The sequence below is a fragment of the Passer montanus genome, unplaced genomic scaffold, assembly GCF_014805655.1.
Source record: "Passer montanus isolate IOZ18808 unplaced genomic scaffold, ASM1480565v1 scaffold6, whole genome shotgun sequence".
Taxonomy (NCBI): domain Eukaryota; kingdom Metazoa; phylum Chordata; class Aves; order Passeriformes; family Passeridae; genus Passer; species Passer montanus.
The window spans coordinates 9089733-9101733 of record NW_024371037.1 but is presented as its reverse complement, the minus strand read 5'-3'; the positions used below and the strand labels follow the sequence as shown (position 1 = coordinate 9101733).

At 35.7% G+C, this 12001-nt stretch overlaps 1 protein-coding gene across 1 annotated transcript in view; it reads left to right on the top strand.

The window, feature by feature from the left end:
• CAPZA2 (capping actin protein of muscle Z-line subunit alpha 2) overlaps positions 1-11065 on the top strand; it is a 31439-nt gene extending 20374 nt beyond the window's left edge. The window contains exons 7-10 of the mRNA XM_039726757.1: positions 391-469; positions 3929-4000; positions 6521-6583; positions 7471-11065. Coding sequence (XP_039582691.1) covers positions 391-469; positions 3929-4000; positions 6521-6583; positions 7471-7611 — 355 coding nt within the window. The 3' untranslated portion in view covers positions 7612-11065. The remainder of the gene's footprint in view (positions 1-390; positions 470-3928; positions 4001-6520; positions 6584-7470) is intronic.
• Positions 11066-12001: the final 936 nt, after the last annotated feature.

Genomic DNA, 12001 nt, shown 5'->3' with positions numbered 1-12001 from the left:
AGCCTGAGGTGAAGTGTGACTTCGGCTGATCTAGCAAAACATCCACGTCCTAGAAACAAAATATTGACTCTGTGTGCCTAACTAATACTACAGGAGAGAAAGAACATTGGAGGCTTTAGGTATTTTCAGAAGTTAAGTCCTCATGTTAAAAGGTCCTTAATAATAAATCTCCTTGGTCCACATCAAAAACTGGGGTTAAATATTTTGGGAAACAGTTCTGTTCTCTTTATGACTGATTACGATGCTGAATCTTTAGGGGAAGATTTTCTGCATGTGTAGTTGCACTGCAAATTTCATTCTCTGGTTTCCTTTGCCTATCAGTTGTATGTTGGGATTTTTTTTCATAACTGATGGGGTGACATCCAACTTCTGTTTTACTGTTTTTTTAAGGAATGGCCGTTGGAGGTCAGAATGGAAGTTTACAATCACCCCTTCAACCACTCAAGTGGCTGGCATCTTGAAAATTCAGGTATGCTTATCTCAAACTGTGTCTTGAGCCATAAAGTCTCCAGTCATTATCAAGGGAGACTCAGGCCAGTGTATCAAATATGTTAAAGGAAAATGGGGACACAATAAGCAAGGCAGCAATGCTCATTCACTTAAGTGTTAGTGACTTAATTTGCGTATTTATCTAATCCTTAAAAACATAAAATAAGTGTTTAATGTAATGATTCACAGGACTTAGGAAGGTGTATTCACCTCAGCTAGGCCTTTGGTTTCCTGTTGAATTCACAGTGAGACAAGCCCTTCCTGAGAGTAGGCCTGTTCTGAAGTAGAATTTTTTTTCATTTTAACTGATAGTGGGGTTTTTTTTAATGTTATCATATTGCTCAGAAAGGTGGAAACCTTTCATTTCACCAATTCCACCATCAGAAATTTTTGAATCACTTTATTCTTCATTCCTGTTGGCTTTAGGGCATTCAGGAAGAATTCCAAACAGGCAGAAGTTCTGAGACCAAAGGAAGTCTGACTGTCATGTGGTAGGCAGGGAGACTCAACTTCCTGGATTGGTTCCCTGGAATGTGTGCACATACATTGCAGCAGTTAATGGGAACAGTTCTGGGATCAGGGACTAGAAACTTAGTGCAGTCTGACTTTCTGTGTAGTACCTTTTTCCTTTTTTTTTTTAAACACAACAAAGTAAAGTTTATTTTTCTTGCTGCTTTTGTGCCCCCATGAGTTTTGTTTGTCCTTACTGCTCAGTGATGACTGCAGAAGGAAGATACAAAGGAATGTTTTTCTAGCTGGAGGCTAGGATGTTATTTTAGGATGTGGTAGCTGTGTTTAGATTAACCCAAGCAAGGGCACCCTGAATCTGCTTTCCCATGCTGGTGCTAATATTTGGAATGATAGCCAAGATGTGAGCAGCCATTATTATGTTGTCAGATCACAACAGTCATGGTAAGCAGCACCCTAAGTTACTTCTAGGCCTCTCAAGACTTTGTCACTTAAATCCAACTTGCAGCAAATCAGGCATTTTTTTCCACAGCGTGCACTTTTGGTTAATGTCTTAAGAGGTTTTCCAGAACAAGGAAGCAGGTGTCCACTTAATTCTTGGAAAGGTTAGGGCAGCAGCCAAAATAACGGTTTGAATGAGGAATTTATCCAGGTTCAGTTTTTCCATTTGGGCACCAGATGATTTTGTCTTTTAGTACTATTTCACATCATTAATCAAGCCGTTATTTATATTCATTAGAGTCTGTGTTCTGGAGAGTGATGAAAAGTTCTACTTTTTTGCTTGTGTAGTAACTACTTGTTTCACCAAGGAATTTTGAACTGAGTTTTAAATTTTTAGAAATTGTGTACAATTTCTTCTGGGAATGCTCTCTCTTCACCTCACAAAACAAACAAAAAAAGCATTTTAATTTTTTCTGTTTAAGGAGTAAAATATTTTTCTAGAAAGTGAAGCCTCTACAGCATTAGTATAATTTTAGAGTACTGAAAATTCAGTGTTGTTTGCAAAATCTTAGACAGCAATACACTATTGTTTCTGATAAGACCTTTTACTAATAAGCTGGGAGAAATTGCAGCATCACCTGCTATTTTCAGGTGTCTTCAGTATTTTTAAGATCTCTTCCACAATGTCTTCTTTTCTTCATAAATTCTGTTAATTCTGACGTAGGAGATTCTCAATTGTCACAATCTTTTTCTGTTTAATTTTCTTTAATTATATGTAAGGGGAAATGCAAAAGCAGAGCCTTTTACTAAAACTCAGTCCCTGTGGCATTTAACATGCTCCAACTGTGCATGAAAAACAATGATAAGTGTACTGGTTACTAATTTTATCTCTTAGATAATTTGTTATTCTCATCCCTCCTTAGTTAACCTTTCCAAGAGGTTCTGTTCATAAACATCCTCCTTCTTGTAGTCTTCTGAACCCAGACCTAGCATTCTAGAAGGATGTCAGCAGTGAGGTATAGTACAGAACAGTTACTTCTTGTATTTTGTTTAAGATATAACACATCCCAGAATTAGATTTGACTCTCCATCTCAGCTAAGCTTTTAAGTCTGAGTGTTTGCCAAGAATGTGACTCAGTTACACAGATAAGATGTTCGTGGTGGTGTTGGCCTCAGAGCACAGGGGAGGTTTGGGCTCTCTGCAGTGAATCGTGATGGACAAGGGGGAACTTTGGGTTCTGCTGCTTCCTTGGGAGTTCTTAGAATTATGCACTGAGTAAGCACTTCTCATCTTTTAGGAAATGAATTGAAAAAGACTGGCAGAGGTTATACCCAGCAATGTTTGATTTGAAAAGAAACTTCTTTTGTGGTTAGGTTAATACCTTTTGTTCCAAAACAAGTATTTGACAATAAGCAAAATCATAATTTAAGATGAATCACAGGAAATAATGTTTTACTCCTATAGGAAACCCTTCCTTATCTGTGTCATACTGTCATGTTTTTTCTGTTGTTATAAAGTTGAGGGTCTTTTGTACATATGATCATAATGCATAGGAAATTATACTATTTTGTATTAATCTCAAAACTATGTTATGTCATCTAACAGGGTGAGACACAAATGTTTCATTTTGTCATAACATCAGCTATGTTAACTATCTTGACTTTATCAAACTTGTAAAAAGTCTTCAAAGATGCTTATTTAAATGTCAATGACCTGCATAGCTTTGATATCAATTGTTGTTAATGATCACATATAGTTTTATATAAGCTTCCTGATTTTTAGGTTTTCAACAGTTTTATTAGGAACTAAACCTTTTCATATCTGTCCCAACTGTATTTAAAAGTACTAAAGTTAGTTTGGGTAGAGTTTTAGTGTTCTCCTGCAAAATAATCAAGGAAGCTGTCCTGTAGATACAGCATTTCAAGCATAAATAATTTCACTCTGTTTGCTGTCTAACATTGGGAAATGCTTTGTCTAGATAAATACCAGCATTTGTTGAGACATATCTAATAGAGGAAAATACCAAACCAGACAGAGCTAGAAAGGGAAGCTTAACATTGCACTATCCCTAGAAAACAGGGGCAATTTGGGCAAGCAGAATATCTTTCCAGTATCCTGATACCTTCCCAAAACTATTATAATTTTTAAAAATTTCCCAAAAGTATTATAATTTTAAATATATCTTCACCATTTAGAATGGTCTAGTCTATTCCTTTCAAGAGTTTCTAGTAAGATCACCTAAATAAGGTGTTGTCATCTTCATGATGTTAACCAAAACTTAAACTTCTTTGCTTGAAATACTACTTAAGGCACAGCAACTCAAATTGTTTCCAGACTAGCCTGTTCAGTATTTGTCCTCAAAACCAGTAAATTCTGCATTGTTTTAGTTTTGTTCTGTAACATTCTGTATGTGGTTTTGACTGATTTGTATAGGCTTCTTACTATGATAAATAACACAACACTTTGATTTTCCTGCATGTTGTTGATTTCTAAAACTTGATATGAGGTTCTTTGTTTAATTTTCCATAGGTTCACTATTATGAAGATGGTAATGTTCAGCTGGTGAGCCATAAAGACATACAAGATTCTCTAACAGTGTCTGTAAGTGACCTTTAAGGACCTTAACAATTATATTGAAGTGATTTTTTTAATTTAAAAAAGGCAAGTTTATGAAAAGCTCAGAAGTTTTGAGAAGTTTGTTCTTCTACATGTATGGGAATTAATGTTCAAATTTACAGATATTTTATATGCAGTATTTACTACTTCTACCTAACGTGCATTTAAAAACAAAAGTACAAAAAAAATCAGTGTATGCTTGCATGTGGCTTATGTAAGCTACATTAACTTTGATTTTAAAGCTTTAATTAGCTTGTCAGTCTTCCTGCACTTCTGCTGTATTTAAACTTTGGTCTGCAGAATGACCTATACAATTGATTTTTGAATATGAAGAAGGTTTGAGTTAAAACAACTGACTTTAGTTGTACATTCTAGGAGATTGCCTCCTTTGCTCACTGCAAGAAGACAAGTATGCTAAAATAGTAAACAAATGGTATCAATTGAGAAGCAATAGTGGGTATTCTCCCTTCATTTTCTCTGTCTGTAACTGGTGCTGTCAGTGTCTTGCTCTGTACAAAAAGCCCTTTCAGAGATGGTTCAACTTAAGAACCATAACACACTTCTTATTTAAAGCATAATTTTTTTCAACTCTTGCCAAATGAATTATTATAGTAATAAGGAGCAAACAATAGAAATAAAAATTGTTTGGAAATAGAACCAGATGTATTTTTTTAAGGATTGATAATGTTCCACCATGAGCTGCTACTGCTTCTGAAATAATGTCTATAATGGCATTTATGAATGGCAAGATTTCCTGTTGGAGTGTTTTTTAATAAAATTTAAGACATTGAGGTTAAGCTGGCAAAGAGAAATTGTAAAAGTGAACAGTAGAAGTATTTTAATGATAATGACTAGCAGTGGCCAATTTGGCTCAATAGCTCAATTCATCAATAAAGAACACTGTTTGTTAATATAAAGCAAGGCTTGTTGGCTTTTTAGTTGCAAATAGCACCAGAAAAAATGGGGGAATGTGGTGCCAACTGATATCACTTCTGGAGCTGTAGATATAAAATTACTTCTGACTCCCTGGAGCAAAGGGATCTATTTAGTGTTTCACTCAAGTAAGAGTTGCTTCAGGGAACTCTTGCAGCTCTCCTGTCAATAGGTTTTGCTTTCCTTACTGTTTGGAGGAAACTTAATCCTGCTTTGCAATTCAGTAAAGCAGCAGTAGATCCACGAGTAGGAAAACATCTTTTACATAACTTAGCTAAAACAAGAGCAAGTATGCTGCTGGTTACTAATTTTTAACCTTGGCTGTGAGCTTCATAGAGGGCAGAGGCTGTACAAGTTCTTATTTCACAGAGAAGAAATAGTAGGTAGATTAAAAGGACCCTCAATGACTCCTCTTTTTTGTTGTTTGTCAGAGAACCCATTTAAAAACCATTAACAGGCACAACAGAAATAAATGACTGAAGAGTTCCCTTGTTGCTAGAGCTGTGAATAATTTACTGGAGGTTATTTTCTTATCCCTTGTTTTTCTCTGAGACAAATAAGACCTCATACCTCTGGATTTTTCCTTTCATTAGCAGAGCGTTTGAAAGCATTTCCTCAGTTCACTGAAAAGTCAAAACCTTTTCATTTGTGCATCTGCTTGCTCTCTGCCTTCTTCATATCTCCTGCTGTGTCCAAGAGCACTTTCACAGCTGTTAGGTGCAGTTTCACTGAAACTTCAAACCAGTTATGGTTGAAGTTGTCAGAGTTTTCTCCAAGTGTTCGCTTTTGCAGGAATGAGGGATTACATGGGACAAGAACACTCTTAACTTTCAACAGCTTCTGCAAAAGCACTCTTAGGAATGTCTCTAATGGTAATTGGAAGTTTGGAAATTCATGAACCTTCACTTCCTGCTGGAGACTTCTTTTCAGCACTTCAGCAAATACACCTCCAGATTGACTGATGGGACGTATTTTATTTTTTAAAAAAACACACACATGCATCCTTAAACAGCTTCTTTTCTGACCTCATCCTTACCAGTCATGATGAAATTTGCATCCTCATTTTTGCAAGATGCATTTGGGGATGATCTTGGAATACCAGATACATAAAGTCTAGTGTTTTCCTCAGCTTAGTCTCCAGACTCAGAATGTTTAGTGGTAAACAAATCTGTTTTGGTTTCTTGGTTATATTCTACTATAACTTCTTGAAGTTTTCTTGAATTTGTACTGGAAACATAGCATTGATAATGTTATCCATACTTGGCATGTTTTTAAAGATTTGGGTGTGCACTGTAATTTTTCCAAATGGTGTATGTCTTTCTATCACACCATAGAATTCTTAATCAAAATATGTTAATGACTTTCATGACATTCTTTTTACTTGTTGCACTTTGATTTTCTTTTTCTCACATCATCATGTGGCATATGCCTTTTGGATGAATGCTCAGTTTTGGTTTAGCCACTAAATGGTCAAGTGTTCTCATCAAGTCTACCTGACATCACTCATAACTATAGGGAAAACATAATCAAACTGGTCCTATGTCAGACCTAATTCAAATGCTTTTTTCCTAGAATGAAGCCCAGACAGCAAAGGAATTTATAAAAATTGTGGAGGCTGCAGAAAATGAATATCAGGTATGTTGAAACAAATACTGTATTCTTACTCATATTTATAGGAGTACCATATACTTAACCAAAGCTAGTATTCCATAACCCACAAGGTAATGCAGTTCCATGTAAATAGTTTACATGCTGCTAATTCCGTCTTTCATTTTCACACCTTCTGGTGATTGTGCTCACCTGCCTAACATTAAAACAGAAGTAATCTTTTGAGAGTAGAAAAGTTCCTTGCATGATTAAGTATCAGCAATTCTGAGGTCATAAAGAGTTACTGCATTCCCTAAGTGGAATTTTTGTACAGATTCTGTTCAGAAGCTATTCTGTTAGACAGCTTTGCTAAATATGACTATAGGCATTACCTCTTTCAATTAGTCATTTCAAAGTTAGAAAAGTGTATCTGTTCTAGATACCCTCTGCAGAAGTGGATACATGTTCATTCAGGCTTTGAACATAAGGTAAATTTCAGACACTGTGTTGTCAGTTTGAAAGAAATACTCTTTAATAAAAAGTCTTGAAGTGTCTATAGTATGCATTATATTCAAGTTCAAATAATGTTGTGGACTGACTTTAGCAGCCCCACAGGAAAAACAGTGGAGGACGTTTCTGTCTGGAATTAATGATGTATGAGCTAACTGATTAGCATTGTATTCATACTGCTGATTAACCACACTGTGGTTTGCTGAAACACCTTGGCTATGGCCAGGTTTATTACATGTCCCACTAATTTTCTTCACATAGTCTCAATCTATATCTAACAGCTTTTCTTCATTAAGTATTATTTTGATTCATGTTTATATTAAGCCTGTTTAGGAAGTGGCAGGCCACTGAGTCAGAGAATGTTTATGTGGCATCCTAGTTGTGTTTTTCACTGTCTCTGTTTTGTATGACCTTGTGTTTGGCAGACTGCTATCAGTGAGAACTATCAGACTATGTCGGACACTACTTTCAAGGCCTTACGTCGACAGTTGCCAGTTACCCGCACCAAGATTGACTGGAACAAGATCCTTAGCTATAAAATTGGAAAAGAGATGCAGAATGCTTAAAGTGAACATTGCATGACTGGATCATTTTAGTGTCCTTGTATACAAATAAAAATTATTACAAAAAATATTTGGAACTGTCAAATCACCCAGTCAGCATGGGCTTTTGCCATTGAAAATCACTGTAAGTAGTTTGGTTAGAGCACAAAGCTTAGCTAATTGACTTCTTTTCTTTTTCCTTCCTTTCAGAGGGTTGCAACTTCACTATAGCTGAATATCTTCCTTTAGAGTTTCCGTTGTACCTTTATTTTTTTATAATGAAGAGACCATGCCTTTAGTTTTCAATTACACATTAAGAACAGTTGGAAAAAATATTTTTGCATATGATAACCCTTCCTCTTGCTTTAATGTGAAATGGACAACTTGCAAAATTTACTAGATTCCTTGTGGAATCCTTGTGGAGTAACATGCATTTCTAGGTCAAAGTCAAAGTGGAGTTTGCCATAGGTGCTGTTTTTGAAATCACCTGTCCTTTCATTATATGTAAAATTGGGAAAAGCATTTTCTGTACCATTTCAACCTAGAAGACATACTTGCTAGCCCCATGGTAGCTAATTATGTTTTTTAAGGAAAAGGCCAAGGTCTAATGCTGTTTAAAGGTTTTGAAATTAAATAAAAGTACTTACTCCAGAAATGCATTTAATGCTTTGTTCTGACAATTATGAGCTCGAACTCCATCTGCCCTCCAGGTTTTTTTATCGTAAAGCTACAAATGTATTATAACAAGGCATATTGTAATATATATAATCCTGTACTCATTACTATGTCTGTTTATTTTTTTCTTGGATTGAAATGTACTAAAATTCAATGTGACATTAAAAGGCAAATTTTCTATTTATTTGAGTATCAGATTGCTTCCTGATATAGCCTATTTTTGGTGTTTCTAAAGGTTTTTAAAATTCTGCTTGAAACAGCCACAAACTTGTATATTTAGGGATTGTAATATCATTATCATTTTCATCTGCATTGAAAAAACTTCTGCATATGGAAGTCTACTTTAAACAGGTGTATTTTACCTTCATATTGGCTACAGAGAATAGAAGAAATTCCAAGACCAAAAATTAATACATTTGTTTGGAGAATTCTTTCTCATTTTGAAAATGGATGTCAGGTATCTAAAAACACAGACTTCATTATAAATGCTGTGTAACACTTCCATAAAATGCATAGATTTCATTTTTAATTGGATAAAAACTTGTTTTACAATATGCTGCCTACTTATATGCTCATAAATTAAATTTAAACAGCTTTTTTATTTTTTTAGAAGACAGGTGTTTATGCACACTCCTAAACGAGTAAAGCTTACACAAATGTTTTATGTCTTTGTTTACAGCATGATCTAATTACCTTAAACTTTCAAGTTACAGTGTAGCAAGAGAGTCTAGACTTGTACTGAGTATAAAAATGTACATATGAAGTAGTTTGTTGGTTGAATTTTAATAGCAATATCCCAGTATTCTGTTCTTCAGTGCTTTCTTACACAGAGGTATAGAAGTTCTTGAAACTGCTGCTACTTTACAGTACTAAACTGTTTAGTAGAAGAGTGGGATTTGTTCTACCACAGTCTTCCTGGATAGTTGCCCTCTCAATTGTCTTTGTAGTTCAGCTCCTGAACCATGTTGCTCTTTTCAAATTAGCTCATAAAAGCTGCATGTGAGATAATAATAAATGCTGAGTCACTGTCAAGTCAGCCTGTCAGTCTTAACCAAGATCTAAATACAAATGCTATTGAAAAATTTCTTCCAATATATTTAAGAACAAGGTAAAAAAAGGCAGTGAATGGACAGTTAGGGGAATTGTTAATGGGCAACAACGGTGCAAGTAACTTTTCTAGCTGTTTAGAATGTTGCAAATTTTCAGAATCGGCACTGACTAAAAGTCAGAATGCTATTTTTCTTACCTGAAATAAAGAGCTAGTTTTAAATATATTCCAAAAAAAGAGGTATTTTACTGTGAAGTACTCTATTACTGTATTTCCCTCTCCGTTTGTTTAGTCCTGTGATAGTCTTAATTCTTTAACTAGAAAGAATTGCTTCCTTCAGGTTCAATTCTACCAGTTGGATAACATAAGTAAATCTGTGTTACTTATGTTTTTTCTTGTTGTGTTACTTTTTAGTCTGTGAGACAACTTTACACCTTGAATATCAAATTTATTAAGTTATAGCTTCAATAAAACCATTTGTAAGTAAATCAACTATTCTGTTACTTTTTCAAAATGGTGTGTTGTATCATATTTAGGGGTAATGACTCCTCAGATGAAGCTGACCTGACTATCAGCTGAAGCACATGGTACAATTGGAGTTCTTGATTTCTAGCAAAGTTTTGGATGTCAATTGCACTTTTTTTTTGTTTCTATTCCTACCACTTCTAAATTGGAGAATTTTAGAGCTTGCTTGGTAGGCTTTAGGCTATTTTCTGTAGGTAAAGCACTTTCTCTGATAAATTTTGCTGTGGCAATTGTCTTAATGTGAACTACTATTTGTTTATATTCTATTTTTAAATATAAAGACAAGCTTTGTATTGTTGAATCTTGATGTAATAGACATTATGGCTTGTAATATGGACTTGTAAAATGCTTGTGTTTTTGAAGTGTATTACATCTTATGTATCTTAGTGCCCCTTTATATTAAGGAGTTTTTAACTTCTGCAAGTAAGCAGCTGTTTTTTGCAAACATCTGCAACAGGAGTGGCAGTTCTGCTTCCAGGTTTTCCTGAGCAGCCTGTTTTTGTATGTCTGTCTTAAAATTCATACTGTGGGTAGAATGAAACTTTAAGAGCATTGTAATTTTGATTGCATCGCTACTGCTGCTTACCGCTCTACATGCTGATAACAATTCTGCCATCTGGTGCCACTGGGAGCATTGCAACACTGCAACAGTTCATTAGGAAATGGTGATTCAGCCAGGGTTAAAAACACTGTGTGAGGCTGAACATCCTAAGAGATATGTTCTCTTTAGGGGACACCTCCAGCCGCTTCTGTGGCAGCAATGTAGTTTGTGCAGTTTGGAAATCTCTCTCTCATCCCCTCATCTCACAGACTGGTTTGGCTGTCAAAGCCATTTTGGTGCTCTTGAGTTCACTTCCTTTTGGAGAACTCAGAACTGGGGCCTGGCTCTGGCTGTGCACCAGGTGCCCTCCAGCTCTGAATGGTGACCTGAGTCCATAGCAGTGGTTTCTTTCAGGCAGCTTGAAACCACCACCTACCTACCCACACCTGCCTGTGTTGAGGATGTCTGGAGCTTCAGACAAAAGTGGGCCTCTCATTTCCAGACTGTAAATACTGTAGGTATAGAAGTTTCATCAACTGTTCAATTCTGTGGATTCACTCCTATCATATTGAATTACTTGCTGACACAGACATAGCTTCTGCTGCATTTGTTGACTGGAAAGACTGAAACTGTTCTTCATCTGATGCAATTGTAAACCTAGGTTTAGATTAAACTTAGTTTGTTCATAACCTTGAAGTGTCAATTTTTGTGTGACAGTGTCAACTCCAAACTCTTTCTTTTTAAGGGGAAAATTTGCATCAGATTTTAAGCAAAAGGGTAAATTTTTTCTTTTACGGCTAAAAGAAAGGAACTGTGAATTCTTTATTCCTTCTGTGAAAATGAATGTTTAACACTTGGTACGTTCTCTTATTAGCAATATTTTCTTCTGCTACTGTGACTTGCTTACCTGTAACAGATATTACCCAGCATGATGTTAGCCATGTGCTCATCAGAAAACAAGGATCAGTGTGATAATCATTGTCTTAAAGATTACACTTTTAGACATTGCTATGCATCTTTTCTTTGCAAATCAGTAAGGTGGTGCAGGGGAAAATCTGTCAGATTTGTTCTCTTCAGTCAAGAGGAGTATGCAGGGACTTTTTTGTCTGACTAGCTGCAGTTTGAAATAACATCAGATCAGAAACAACTTCTAGCTTATGGGTTGTAAATATATCTACTAAAGTAGGTATATTGTAGTTGGTTGGATGGTTTGGGAGGGATACCACTATATGCCCATAATGATTTGTAGTAATTTCACTTTTGCCTTTAAATGTGCTTAATAATTTTAAATTTCACGTGTACACGGAGTACAGCTGTTCTAGGCATCAGCGAAAGAAATGAGACTACTTCCTTTAGTAAGTAGCTTCCCAGTATGCCACTCAGTTTGAGTTACCCTTCGAGATTATTTCAGAATTTACTTAAACATAATAATACAGAAGGCTGAGCTGCAGCTTTGCCCCACTGTGAATGACAGGCAGCACTGTGAAGAGGGGTTCAGGAAAACATGCTCAGTAACTCTTTCTCAGGAAGTAAAATTGCCCCCAGAGGCCTTGTCCATTACAGTGCAGTGGTGTGCCTGTGGTGTATCTGGAACCTCAGGTTCTTTCTTCAAACACATAGAACTG